Source organism: Nomia melanderi, chromosome 9 (genome assembly GCF_051020985.1).
Source record: "Nomia melanderi isolate GNS246 chromosome 9, iyNomMela1, whole genome shotgun sequence".
Taxonomy (NCBI): domain Eukaryota; kingdom Metazoa; phylum Arthropoda; class Insecta; order Hymenoptera; family Halictidae; genus Nomia; species Nomia melanderi.
In genome coordinates this window covers 7590812-7606334 of record NC_135007.1, presented here as the reverse complement: position 1 = coordinate 7606334, position 15523 = coordinate 7590812, and the positions used below count along the sequence as shown (strand labels likewise).

At 44.1% G+C, this 15523-nt stretch overlaps 2 protein-coding genes across 2 annotated transcripts in view; one reads left to right on the top strand and one right to left on the bottom strand.

Annotated features, from left to right (window-relative positions):
* timeout (circadian regulator timeout) overlaps positions 1-15523 on the bottom strand; it is a 205058-nt gene that overhangs the window by 143728 nt on the left and 45807 nt on the right. The gene's annotated exons all lie outside the window — the stretch shown is intronic.
* Positions 2195-8463, top strand: LOC116427787 (uncharacterized). Its single transcript, XM_031978552.2, has 2 exons — positions 2195-5417; positions 7097-8463. The coding sequence occupies exon 1, from the start codon at positions 2488-2490 to the stop codon at positions 5242-5244; it is 2757 nt and encodes a 918-aa protein (XP_031834412.2). The 5' UTR covers positions 2195-2487; the 3' UTR covers positions 5245-5417; positions 7097-8463.

Genomic DNA, 15523 nt, shown 5'->3' with positions numbered 1-15523 from the left:
CCCCTTCCGAGTAATCTAAAATAGCTTCGAAATCGAGTGGACGGTTTTGAACGCTTCAAGAATATTTTGGAGGGATGAGCAATATTTTTAGAACGACTCGAATCTGAACGAGATGAGTTTGAAGGTTTTGTAAATACGAGGGTGAGAGTGAGAATGGTATTTTTAAATTTCGATTTCACTTGAATTTTTATATCGATGCAACAAACGAAAACCTTGAAAATATGTTTTTAATATTTTGTAATCGTAAGCTAGAAAGCTATGTCTTCTTTCAGTTGTTCATTGGTGTCATTTGCTTTAGAAACTTTCAAATCGTCACTCTGTGCGAGTTCATTAACACTAGATTTACAGAACCCGTCAATTTGATGGATACTGAATTTTTTAAACACTATTTAGTAACAGTTTCAGTCGATTTTGACTCGTCCAATTATGCGAATACGCATTGCAATACTTTGGTTTTGAAGCTATAATTTTCGCAATTTATATAAACGAACATGTAGTTATCTGGGAACAATAGAATAAAGTATAGAATAAACATCCGTAAATGTAGTGTTAATGGAGTACGATGAGCTGCCATGCATTTTTGTATCTGGATGTATATGTGTACGGTAAAGGTGTATCAGTGGCTGAAATCTACTGAAAATTTAAAGCACAGCACTGCAAAACGACACTGCCACAAAATAGACTGTGTCTAAATGGAACGATTCATGAATAGATGCACAAGTGAAAAGTCGAAAATTTTTTGTTGGTATCTCCGAATGAAAAGATCGATTTGCTGATTTCATCATTTGCAGGGAAAAGAATATTTTTTATTCGGGGATACTAACAAAACTGTGGTGGAGTCGCAGTCATATTTTGTTGAATAGAACACTATTTTCAAGTGTAATTAAATCACATGTATTATAATACATTTTTTCTCTAAATTTTATTCAACCCTGTTCACGAGCATATACCCAATATCGACGAATGAAGCCAACTAACCACCAATTTCTCAATTATAGCGCTAACAGTTAGCTATCCTATTTAAAAAGAAGACTTCTTCGTTCCATATGTTGATTAAGTGAAACAATTAAACGCTGCAAATGAAAACTGGTACACTAAAAAAATTCATGAATATGGAAACATCGAAGATTGAAACAAATTTCAAAATTTATCAAGTACATATCTGCAAACTCAATAAACTAATTCAATGCGAATTAAAATTTCATACCGATGTGAAATAACGTCTAGCAGTGAGCTTACACGCAAACAGTGCCATCGTTTAATACCAAGTTTAATAACGAACACGAGATACAAGTAGTCATATCACTTAACTTCCAGATACCTGCAGCAATCATAAATCCGCGCATTAAAGCCCCAATAAATATGAAATCCACATAGCCCGTAGTAAACGAGAAATGGGCGCAGAACTGCGACATCGGCGGCCATCAACAGAATTTAAACCAATTCAAAACTGCGCCAGCACCTACCAGACTCTCTACGTTTCATTACCAAAAGCGACAACATATTATACGTAACATCTCTCTCATGTAACAAAAATTCCCATCCTCAAAGGGTTGATCCCATCCCCGATTCCCTTGGACCATCTTACCCAGCTCCAAGAGAGTGGCCCCGCACGCGATTCAAGTTTAAGAAAGCCGAGAGGAGAATCAGCGAGTCAGTGAACCATGCAGTCAGTCAGTCAGTCAGTCGTCAGTGGCAGCAGTTCGTGAAATCGTAGGATACTGGCTGTACGGGTTGCCACAGATCTCTGTGTATCCCTGTGTGAAGACGCAAGCGCACTCGCGCCCCTTATCGAGTTCGAGAGCAAAAGCGACGGCTGCCTTTGGTGGTAGCGCACACACCGTGCACGTCTACCCATACCGTGCATAGGAATGGTGGGATGAAAGAGAGGGATATCCGTACACTCGCGCGAGAGAAAGAGAAACGGGCAGAGAGAAAGACAGAAATAAGAGGAGTGAAAGAGAGGAGGGTAGATAGAGAGGAAAGTGGCAAACGGTGGAGGATAGAAAGAGGGGGAAACGGTCTGAAGAGGGTGGAGAGGGTTACACAGACTACGCGCAGCCCCCGAACGTTCGGAGAGAGAGGAGTGGCTAGGAGCGAGAAAGACAGTGGACGGGATAGAAGATCGTGCGGGGGTGGCGGAGGAGTGTGGCGGGTGCAGCTACGAGTCGGCCGCCGCAGTGTTTGTCAGTCCTTCGTATGGACATCACGTCTGACGCGGCTGATAGTCTTACCCGCGCTCCCACTGGTATCCGCGAATACGCGTGAAGTTTTTGGCGGCATTCAATCCCGTAGTGGGACCCAAAACGAAGGCTGAACGTGTACCCGCGCGCGTCAACCCATCGAGTGCGGCCCGTCGATGAGTAACCGGACGCGTCTCGTCGGACACGCAATGCCAGCGTCCGGTACCCGTCTCGCCCCGACGAGCCGCCAAGTCAGGATCAACGCGCGGCGGATCGTAATGTGAAAAAGATCGTGCTGGAAGCAATGTGGCTTCCGTTGATGCTGCTCGCCTTGATGGCGACCGGGTCTGCGTGTCCGGATCTGTGCGAGTGCCATCCGAGCGGCGCCGCCGAGACAGACTTGCCGGCTCTGCTGCGCGTCAAGTGCCGCGGCCGTGTGCCGGCTTTGGCCGAGCTGCCCGCGAACACCGGAAGCTTGACCGTGGACGGGGCTGAGGATTACGAAGTGATCGGTCTATTGGACGAGCTTGAGGCGACCGACTCGTCTCGCGATCTCGGTATGACCGACGCGTCCAACGGTGTCGACGGGAACGACACTTATACCGCGGCCGAGGACAATAACTCGAGCCTGCCGTGTCTCGATCAGTTGTCCGCGACGAACTGTTCGTTGGTGTACTTGAACGTGTCGTGGCGCGGTCTCGAGCGGATCCGATCGCTGAACCTGTCACGCAACAGCCTGGCCCGGCTGGCCGATGCGATTCTGGTCGCACGCACGACCAACATGACCGGGCTGGCACGGCTCGACTTGTCCGGCAACTCGATTGCCGAGCTGAGTGCCGGCGCTTTTAGGACGCTTACGGGATTGGTGTGGTTGAGTTTGAGAAGGAACGCGATTAACGTGGTGCACGAGGACGCATTTCGCGCACTGGACCGTCTCGAACTGCTTGACTTGTCGGACAATAGGCTGACCAAGCTGCCAGACAACGCGCTTACGCCGCTGTACTCCTTGCAGAAGTTGGACCTCAGTGGGAACCAGCTGCAAGTTTTGGGTACCAGGTGGTTCGAGAACCTGTACCGATTGAGGGAATTGGATGTCTCGAGGAACGGACTGGCGCGGGCCACGTCAGGAACCTTACAACCGCTGTCGGGATTGTCTGTGCTGAAACTATCGGAGAATCCGTTGAAGGAAAGAGATGTTTCGTTGCTATTGGGGACCGGCAGACGTTTGGAGACGGTGGACGCGTCGCGCACTGGCTTGGCCAGAGTACCGGCTGCTTTGACGAGGTCGGTGAGAGCGCTGCGACTGGCCGGCAACAAATTAACTGCCATCCGCGGTGGCGATTTGGACAGCTATCCCCTATTACGGATATTGGACATCTCGGAGAATCGATTGACGGACATCGAGGACGACGCTTTGGGACGTCTGGAGGTCCTTGAGGAATTAGACATCTCCGGCAACGTTCTGGTCCGTGTACCCAGAAGCTTGCCCAACAGTTTGACCAACTTGAAGCTTCAACGTAACGCGATCGTTGCGTTGAAGCTGAACGATCTCCAAGGGCTGTGCAATCTGAGATCGCTGACGCTGAACGAAAACGAGATCGGCGAAATCGAAGTGGGAGCTCTCGGGCAACTGCCGGTGCTCGAAGAACTCGATCTGTCCCATAATCCCATTAAAACGTTACCGGCTAATACTCTGAGTGGACCAAGCAATCTCGCGAAGCTCCGTATGTCGGGATTAACCTCGCTCGAATGGAGGCAAGAGGAACAAAGTGACATGGCGTTCCCTGTGCCCACGCCCGAAAGACTCGTATATCTCGACGTATCGGGCAGCCCGGCGCTGGCCAGGCAGCTTTTAGCGGATGACGCCGCGCTCTCCGCCTGCAAAAGCCTGGCCGAACTGAATTTGTCCGAGACGAACATCACCAGGCTACGTTTCGATCTGCCTTACATGCTGCCGCAACTGCGGCTCCTCGATCTCGCCGGGAATAATTGGGATTGCACAGAGGAGCTCTACTGGCTCGGCGAGTGGCTGATGCAACACAAACAACCGGATAAAAACGTCGAACCGGGTCAATGCGCCACCCCCCAGGAATGGTCAGGATCGTTTCTCTACGAATTACCTTCACCGCCGAGTCCCCTTCCCACCGTCGTGCCAACTACTGAGACCACCGACTCGGTTACATCATCGATTCCAACCACGACCACGCGCGCGTCTTCCGGCGACAAGCAGAAACCGTCTTCCAACGTGACCCGCGCGAACGTACCAGACCCGGCCGACAATCTTACGAATACCACCGAGGACTCTAAGACTCGCCCGACTCCGTACCACAAAAGTTTCTCCGATGATCCCACTAATGGCGCGGAGGAAACGAGAACCGCGTCGCTGCCAGTCGCCGGCAACGAGACCCGTTTCTACGAGGCTCCGACGTCGTTCAGAAACGCGACGTCGATCGCGAAAACGCAGAAATGGCGCAGCCTCGGAAGGAAGATAATCAAAGTCAATCAGACGGCGGCGGAGATGAAAAATTTTATAACGGATGTCGACGGGTTGTCAGACCGGGAGACAGAGAGGCCGTCGATCGACGCGAAGCCGGACGACTTTGATTCACGGACCTTGGACAATCGGGTCGATGCCAAAAAGATGAAGACCAAACGACTGAACAAGCTACCCATGACTTCGGGCAAGAGCGGTTCCTTCATCATGTCGAAACTCAGCCCGCGGAAGCGAATGGATCAAGATGAGGGTGGAACAGACGGGAAATACTCGAAGAGACTGAACGACCTGGTGAAAGAGGATCTGGTGCTGGGGAATACCGTGGAGACGAGCGCGATGGACGAGGAATTGAATAGCCGGGCCACTAATTCCGACGCGAGAGTGTCCGAGGCTTTGTCCGCCGGCGCTCATCCCGGCATGCTAGTGCTAGCCGGCGCGGTCCTTGGCGCCGCAGCTGCGCTGACCGTGGTGTTGTCGCGAAGGGCCACGCTGCGCCGCAGGGACAGGTATCATCGTCACGAGAATATCGAGGTACACACGCTCACCCCGACCACGGAGCTCTGGTGACCGGAGTCTGAACACGCTCGATTATTCGAGAGGGAGAACCGACCGACCGGCGACGATCGCGGCGAACGCGGCCGAATCTCATCGTCGTCCCTGCTATCCGAACGATTATCGAGCACGTTGGACGGGTACTTCAGGAAGACCGCGCTCAAATAATGCGATATCTTCGAGCCCGGGTACGTGAACTTCCGTCGCGCTCGCGGAGCGGCGGTGACGCGGGACCGAAGGGACTCAGTTTCATTCGACCCGCGGAATTATAAGCCGTACTCCGTTCTCGCACGATCAATGAATCTGAACAGACGATTTTCGATGATTTCATGGAGCTCGGATGTGGACGATGCTATCCGATAACGGTGGTCACGTATTCTACGATAATCGCTGAACAGCGGAACTTTATGCGGAATCTGATTCTTTCTGAAGCGATTCGGGTGAAATTAGAATTCACAGGGATTCGATATTGCATTTCATTCCATGTTTTGTAATTTGAATGTTTTTCGACGCATAAAGTTAAGCAGTCTACTTGTTACTTGACTGTGGATTTTATGCAGTATGAGTTTTTATAAAGTTTTATGGAATTCCCGTTCGATTTTGGAATATTTCCTGTTTTAATTGGTCTCTGGGAATGAATATTTGCATAAAAATCTGTGGTCTACCAATTACACTGTCGGACAAATTTTTACTTTTTTTTTTATATTCTGATAATCAATAGGTGATTCTTGAGGATTCTCGTACGTCGAATGCGAATTTTGAAGTCGTTTCTCTTCGTAATTAAAATTTTGATCGAGGAGGAAAAATTGAACTTTCAACTTTAATCATTTCGTCCATTTATTTTCGATTCATTTTCGAATTGTGCTTGTAACGAGAAACTTTACCCGAATCACTTGATGGATTTTAAAAATCGAAATTCTTTTTGGACAGAGTTACCGTTAACTCTTTCGCTGCTACTTACACGTTGTCAATTGATCCAATAATGCTGCTGTCCCAACTGTTGCATTTTTATTTCCATCCAGCATTAGCTACACTTGCATTTTCATGTTTAAAGAGACTTTACATTATTTTAACACATTCTATCAATGATATCTTTTTATATCAAACTGTATTCAAGCCGAACGCTATTGAATTCGAACACATCATACATTTATACGTTTTGCATGGGGTAAACGATATCAGCAATAAATTGACAGAATAACATCTTAAAATAATAAGACTGCAGATTTTCGTGCAGGCGTATATATTAACAAATTTTAATGATACTTATTTTATTATTACTATAAGAATAACAATATAAAATTGGAAATTTGTATAAAAATCCGTAGTGTAATAATAATTTCGGACGCTATATTTTGAGTTGTGTGGCGAGCCGCAAAGGACAGCTCAATTGTGTCGGCAGCGAACGTGTTAATATTGTGATAGTTAACTGGTGTTATTACCCACAATTAAGAAAATACTAAAGTTGGAACTTCGGTTGAAAGTAGTTTTAACAAAACTATTCGACGCGTATTTTTTTTATCTAACATCAGTCATAACGAAGAGGAGAAAATAACCCTCAAAGACGTGAGAAATAGGTGTGAGAAACCTATTCCCTCGAATATCTAGAAAACTACTAGAGCTAGAAAGATAACAACCACGAATTTTTTTAAAATATCCATCTCAAGAACTAACCAGACAATTTAAAACAATTCTTTAAAATACACCAATAACTAAAACCAACCAGAACTTGAATATTCTAAAACCAACATGTCGATAAACAAATGCATAGAAAAACCTCACCTTTCTTCACACCCAACAATCAAAATTCCAACGTCTCTCTATTACGTACTCGAGCATACACTCAAACATACCAATACCCCTCTAGCTCCAGTAGTTCCCAAAGACATTCAACCGAACACGTTTCTCGCCCGAATTTCTCGCAGCCACAACTACCGATCTCATTCGAAGCAAATATTCTTAAACACGTTCAAGGTTTCCCCGCGCAAAATCGGTCGGCGACGACATAGTACAAACTTGACTCGAGCCGAGCAGCGAGTAACCAAGACACCACATCCTGACGGGGTCTGACACGGGCAAACCAGGCTTCACCGTGCGTTTGCCAAAGCAGCCGGTTTCCGTATAACCATCAAGACCTGGCCCGTCGGGAAATACTGAGCACGCGAGAAGAAAGTTCGAAGGCAGCAACGCGCGCCGCGGTATGCGCGGGTCCCCGAGCGATGAGCTCGTAGAGGCCGGCGTTCAATCGGAATCGACACGGGGAAGTTGATTGAACAAGAATACTCGTTCGGATTCTGAATTAAACACGTTCACGTATGACGAAGGGGAAGAGGAGTCCAGTGATCGATCGTCGACCACGGACACAGACCGGTGACGCGATTCACCGGGTGAGATCGATGAAGAGAGGATCGCGTGCATGCAAAAGCAGAAGGCAAACTGGCGAGGTGGCAATAATTATGGGGCAGCCGGAGGGCGGCGATGTCGGCCGATCGGCGCACACCGAGTCGAATAGCGCATAGTGACAATAATAACTGTAACGTGCCGCGTATCTGTAATGGACCTCTCGTCGCGCGTTCGGGACGCTTGAAAGTGCTTTGCGGGTGCCGACGGGTGCGACTGAAGAGGAGATCGAAGCCGGAAGAAGGGGGTGGACGGCCGAAAGAAGACTGGAGGAACGGATAAGGACGAAGGAACGTGCCGGCATGAAATTCGCGGTGGCGAATTGTACGTTTGAATGACAGTGCGAGAGGTCGGGGGTGGGAAAAGGGAGAGCGATTGCTAGGCGGGAGAACTTTTATCGAGCGCGCCGCGCGGGATCGAGCCGGAGCTGAAGAAAGCTCGGGAGCATTGCGAGCGCGCGCGACGGTGCAAGTGAACACGGGGGATGCGAGAGAAGAGAGCCGTGGAGAACTCTGTGTGTGTGTTGTCTGCGTGTAGAGGAGAGAAAGGGAGAGATCGAGTGAGCGGGAAAGAGTGCGAGGGGAGAAATGATCGCGAGTTGGAAACCGCTCTCGACGGCGGCAACACCGAGTGTACAGAAACATAGCTTCCGAACTTAATTCTAGCGACTTGGCGAGTTGCCAAGACCTCCTCGGCAAACAGAAAAAAAGGCGAGGGATAAGAGAGAGCGGGAGAGAGCAGATAAGAAATAACGAAGAGGCTAGACATTATCTTTCTTAAAATAACCAGTGTCAAAGTACTGCTATGATAATAAACCGACGTACAAAGATGCAAGTCTCTGGATTATTTCTTCTGATCGCCGTCTGTTTTAACTGGTAGTTATTTGTTGTTTCTCTTGTTTTCTTTGGTTAGAAGAGGTTGTTACCATTTCTTGGAATTAATCGGTTAGTTCTCGTGGAGAATTCGCACGATGTTCAACAGTTTGGGATCGCTTATAGGATCAGATGAAGGAAAGTTTTTTAATGGAAAGAATGGAAATAAATGTTTGAATGTGTATTGGGATATTTTTAGTTAGCATAGGGCTATAGAGATATTGCAAGATTGTAATTAGTAAACTTATATTCAATTATATTGAAATTATTACTTATATTCTCTTTCTTGAAACAGATTCTCTTCGTTTTAATTAAGTTTCTGTCATGGACAGATAATTATCTAATGAGGAAACGTGGAGAGTTTAATTGAAATAAAGAATAGATAAGAAATATGACGGGGGAGAAGCCCTAATGAAGTTAATGAAGATAAGGAGCATCGAACTTGTATAGCTGAATTATCTTGTTCTTCATTTGTTTGTACGTGTCTTTATTAGAAGCGATCCCGAGTTTTGAAACCATAGTGCGTATATTATGGTCTTGTGGATATTTTTTTTTTTTAATTAAGAACGGAGATAATTGTAAGAAAAAATATTGATCAACGGGAGAAGATTCTACTTGAAGAAAATTACTTGGAATTGTTGCGTGGGTTCTCAGTTACAAGTAAGTAGATTTTATTTCACCAGGGAATTTGTGTTAGTTTTGAGTTTTTGCTGTCAACAGTTCATCACTTTTGATATAAAATGGTCTGTTGTCAGAAATTCGCTACAATGCCTGACACGATGAGAAAAGTTTGCGTTCTATTTTTATCGGTTGCATGAATCGTAGTATGGTTTATATCACTCAGTTAATATTTTTTTTCGAGTTTCAATATATTTTTCGTGCAAGATTCATGGTGTGTTTTTCTATTTGTTGCTGTCAAGTTTCACAGATAAATTTCTGTATACTATTTGGTTACTATTACAGTGACAGTATATAGATTGCATGATTCACCGATACTGATGTGTGTGGAGAGTAAACTGAATCCTCAATAATGTTTATTCGTAACATAAATGTATTCGAATGTACCATGGGAATATTTGTTCATACGTTATTAATTAATTAATGGGGTGGAGAAATGTCGGAGGGAAGCAGAACATTTTTGCTTTGAAAGAGTTTCTTGCAAATATGTTATTGCAAATTAAAAATTTAATACGAAATTAAAAATTAATTCAGTAAGCTCCACATGTGGAAAGTGGAATTCATTAATATATTTCTAAGTCATTTAAACTTACAGTGCATCTATATTCAATCATCATTAAGCCTGAGAACTATCAGAAATACATAATTGATTTATGAAACATTTCATCTACAGACATGAACTCAATAGTATACACATAAATTACATTTTACATTTCCATAAGCTGTTGAATATTTATTGTTATATGACTGATATAATTACTTATAAGTTGCTCACGAACATTTGCAAAATAAATGTCTCGATTATCAGCAGATAACAAACGCATGCCATTACAACGTTCCACGAATTATCCTGCAGTGTACAAATTTCACTGAATGATACGCTATCAAAGATTGTAATCATTAAGTAACACGCAATAAATTAACATAATATTGATTACAAACGATACGCGAAGTATATATAAATAAAATTTTCTGTTATCATTCATTTGAAACATGCTCCATATTTTTAAGTGCAAACAGTATTTTCCGGTTTACTTTCGGCATACTGTCTTCTGTGCCGATCAATGTTCTAAAATAGATTACTACGAACCTAATTATACTTGATGCAACGGCTCTGTGATACCATAACTTCATTAATTTTATTTTCATCCATGCATTATAGCAACTTTCCTTTACTGAATTATTAAGCCGCAACCGGTTCATTTAATTTACATCGTTACCATTATATTTAATGTATATATTCCAAGAAATATTACGTCAATTATTTCATTAAAAATGATTGCTAGTATCATCATACTACATAAATAATTGTACTATCAATAAAAAAAACAACAAATTAATTTTTGATAACACTCAAAACTTGTAAATATATAGAATACTAAACGTGAAGTTTTTTTTAAACCGGACAGTAAACTTTTGTGGCTCCAATAAAAATCTTGAACCAAAAATAACTTTCTTCTATACCTCATAAACGCCATAAAGGCCCTAATAAAAACACTATTTATCAATATGTCTGCAGATTTTTTTCTATGCCTCATCCCCTTCCTACACGTTGTCCATTACTTTTACACCTTTATATCACTCTCCATTATCACTGTCATCTTCACCACAAACATTTCACTCAAAAAAAGAAACGAACATTCATTTCAAGAATAAACGTTCTCCAGAAACATCACTGAAAACACAATTTCATTAAATCAATCAAAACAGATGCAACCCAAAAATTAGATTCACGCGAATCCCCGCAACGAAAATACTTCAAAAACCCCAAAGCAATAAACGCCCACATCATTGAGAACACAACGTCGCACGATGGAACGCACTTGGAAAGAACGGCAGACATTCTGGACACAGCGACAACCTCGTCCCGCCGCCCCATAAATTTCGATTTGCAAGAAATTGCAGAAAGCGGAGAGCAGGCCCGAAACCCCGAGACCCAAGGAAAACTTTAATTTTCCTTGTCTTAATCTCAGTAATTTGATCCCGTTGCTTTAGAAGTTCCGTCCCGCAATGAATGTTAATCGGGTTATTCGCGGCTCCGCCCCACAAAAGCGATAAGCAGAAAACATGCTTGCCCGCCTTCTCCCCTCGAAACACCCCCGCTCGCTGCCCTCAGCCCGCCGTCGGAAGAATCAGATAACGTCACCGGTGAATATTAAAGGTCGACGGAAGGATGGTACGCGGAGGCAGTCCATGGCCCCAGTGTTATAAAATCACGGACTTTGAAGCAGTGTAAATATTACTGGGATGAATAATTCGCGGCGAGCGTTTCCCGGTCTCGTAGCCCGCGGCTGGGTTCCAACCCCGGTCGGAGCACGGGGTAACAAGACCGCAACAAGGAAAAACGATATTTAGGTGGGCCGGAAAAGCAGCCGGCGCTAGTAGACTGTAACGATCCGACGGTAAGGCGGAGAGGAGAGGGTACGGTACGGCACAGGACGAAGAGGGGGACGGTTCCTTAAGCCCTTGTTTAAATTTCCTATAGAATAACCCTTCGCGGGGAGTGCAACTAGGAAATTTAATCACCGTATAGCAGCTCTCGGTTCACCCCGGGCTACGAAACTAGCAAATTCAGTAACATCTTCCAGAAGTTCGTTATCCCTACCCAGAGCTGCGGCCGCGGGTTTCGACTTCGGTTTACTCGGATACCGTACCGGCTCTCGGTATCGAGACCAACCGATGAAAAACAGGGACCGCCGACGAATTTATTTCCTTCCCCCTGCCGCTTACCGCGCACCTGTTTGCGATTGCTCCTTTGGCGAACGCGAATATCGCGCCGCGGCGAGATTGGATTCGGTTGTTCCACGGCGCAGCACAATACGCTCCGTTTAAGGAAACGTTTGACTCGCTTATTCGGCGACCGGGGCGAGCGTAATTGGTTATGGAAGTGGGTGTTTCGCAGAATTGGACGAGCCTGTCGATCCGTTGGTGATGTCTGACTTACGAGGAGGCGAAGGAAATTTTCTTGAATGTCTGGGAGACTGAATAAAAATGTTTATTACGGTAATGCATTCGAAAATTTCTGGTGATTATTTTGATATGGTAATCTGTGTGCTTAGTAATTTGTGCGTGGAAAGTGTATAATTGAGTTGAGGATGAACTGGATGTTTCGGTGAATGGAGTGTGAATAACAAATAAAGAAAGCTTCCCTCTGGAGTTTTCTAGTTAACCTTACAAATTTTATACGAGTCGTATTATTCAAACACAATGGACGAGGAGATTAAACCCATTGTATTATATTAAAGTACTGTCTAAAAAGAAATTCGGTGGTGTAAATAGAATTCAACTGATAAATCTTGAATACTCTTGTTCATCCTTTATTTCATTTAATGAGATATTCTTCATTGATCAATCCAGATCAGATATTGCCGACATCAAAGAAATAGAAAACAAAAGTGGCCTGAACCAGTTATCCAATTAGCCAATATTCCAATCCGCCCGATTCATCTCCAGATATTTCATTAGTCAATTACATGCCGGACGTCAGAAAAAGTAACAAAGAGAACTAGTGCACGGCCCGCAGAAAACATATTAAAACCGAGGCAGAAATGGTCGAGAGTGATTGGAATCCTTCCGGTTTCCGATTAGTAAAATAAACGAGAAAAATCGCATTTTATTAATCGGTCCGGGATTCTTTTTACGACAAAGATACATTTATAGATAAATCCCCCGATAACCATCGGGCCTGGAAGTAATTGACACCGTCGGCAGTCTTTCGATGGAAATCAAGCAGAAAATACGAGGACAGCTGTATAATTATACGATATACCGGTTGTCATTTGCCAGGCACATATGCACGTATCTATGTAGATAAATTGGTGCGCACAAGCCTGGACCAAAATTCGAGATACAATGGGAGGCAGTGATACTGCTAGCTGAAAATAAATCGAAAACGTGAAATTGAATTTCATATTAAGCTTCGTTTCCGTGAAAATCCTATTTGAAAATTCGTCAGGCTCTCGTGCACTTTAGTGCCATTTATATGTTTAATCAATGTTACATACACGACGTCGCTAAACCGACGACACAGTTCGGAAAAGGGTGATCCTGTATGAAAAAATACTTCGAAAATGCGCAAAATCTTTTTTCCTCTTTGCGGCAAGCTTTAGGGTTCGAAAAATTCCATTTCCACGTCTCATTGAACGTGTATGGTTTGATAGTGCGCTGTTGATATTCTGTATGAATGTTGCTCTGTGGTTTTACTTTCTTGTAAGTAGAATTGACTATAAGAAATACTTCAACTGAACAGTGAATACAAATAACTTATAGTTATGTTATATTAAGTATAAACACATAATTATTCTAAATGAAAAATATAGTACACTGAAACTCTAGAACAATTACGAAACCGTATAACTCTGTTAGAAAGTAGTTTACTTCCCTGAAAAATCGCTACAACTCAAATGCCTAGGTATAAAAGTTAATCACCTCTAAATAAATTTACCAGTTCAACCCATTCGTCTCGAATGGTACACATAAGTACCACGAACATTCTAAATTACCGGAATACTGGGAAACGCCTTAAAGACAAAGGAAAATTGTACCACACGGGGATCTTTGTTTATGCCTAATAGCTTAAGTACTAATCAACTGTCAGTACATATCTTTTTGTTGTTCAGTGTGCGGCTGTAGGTATTTCTTCACAAAATTCGTCAGCTATTGTAGTGGCGTTGTGTAGTTTGTAAAATATATATTCAGGGGCGAAAGGTTAAAGAAATCATTATCACAATTGATTTACTCCTCCTATCGGGTACGAATCAATTCGAACCTACACGAAGCTGAAGTCTGACACTGAAAACGTTTGCGGTCGAGATGATCTGATCACGTGTCACGCGTAATCTCGATCAATTATCCGAAAGTACCCCGGTGAATCGGCTGTGTTGACACTTTCCTCGGTAACAGAAACAGTACCACCGGCCATTGCTCTTGCCAGAGGAACTCACGTGAAAACGGTAAGGCAGAACTGACGGTGCGAGCGGAGCCGACGGGTGACATTGATCGGGGGACAGTTTCCATGATACCCTCTTCAAGAGAGACGCCAGCGCTGCTACCACGGACACCAAAACCGAGGTGAACTAGGTTTACACAGTAGGAGAGGTTAGATCCTCTTCATCTCATCTCCAATGTCCGCAAACCACCTTCATCGTGGGCAGCTCGCTTTCCCCGAGCAGTCTCAGAAGCTTGACAGCCTCTTTTTATTTGCCTTCGCCCTATAATCGGGAAATCTAACACACGGACTTATCGGGAATCGTTCCTCGGGCTTTTACGGAAATTCAATTTCGGATATATTGCATGGAACAGATTTATCGAATACCAACGCGGCGGAAAGTCATACGTACCGCTCCGGGAACCGATTATTTGGCTCTCCCACGCCCCGACAATTATGAACTTCCATCGACGTGCACTGACAAACGTCTCGAATCAATGGAAAACGTCGCGCGAGGAATTCCGGGCAATCTGGAAGATTATTCTCCGAATTTCTTAAAAGAAATATTTATACGTTTTACTATGAGATTTTATGAATGAATATAATTGTCCATTGTTATATGATTACTGCATAATTATGACAGAGTAATTTGCGTCGACTAAGTCAGCTTAGTTATAAACACGTATTTTATATAATACCGTATAATAGTAAAGTGCACTTGGGGGTTGATCCAAAGGTACCCCCGGAAATTAAGAGTATAATGCATCTATAATAAAGTGCACCTATAGGAAACGTAACGGACACGATCTTTAAAAAGACATCAATTGCCATTTCACGTCACATCAATTGCCATCAATCACCCCTTTTTCAGACCGCGTCTACCGTGGCACATACATTGGACTAATTTTTAGATATCACCCGGACATACGCAGAAGGACATAAATCCTAATTTCACCGGAAATAGGACGCATCATATGCTCTCCGGTGACAACAGATTTACGATTAGGAAGCTCGAATCCATCCATTAAGAGGAAAATTAATACCGTTGAACGAGTTCTATATTCTTCCAATATACCGGGGCCGGCGTATTGCTAAAACAGTCACCGGATAAAATTATATCCGTATAAATAATGGCGGCAATTAGCGGGGGCTAATTGTTTTTCGGTGGCTACCGCGTAGGAGCGTCAATCATATTTATGAAAAAGAGCCACGGAGAGTGGACGTTGTTGCCTGTCAGGAGATTTTAAACGTTCCATATTCACCGGAGAAGAATTTTACATTTACTTTTCCGCCGTAACGTTTCGCGCACGATTTAGCTTTGACACGGGAACGGTGACACGGATTTTGCTGTGTGCGAAACGTTTCACCCCTCCACCGTTCCAAAAATTCGCAAATACTTTTGCATGTGAGCAGTCAA

Coding starts and splice junctions, on each gene's coding strand:
- LOC116427787 (XM_031978552.2), top strand. CDS start 2,488: ATGTGGCTTCCGTTGATGCTGCTCGCCTTGATGGCGACCGGGTCTGCG.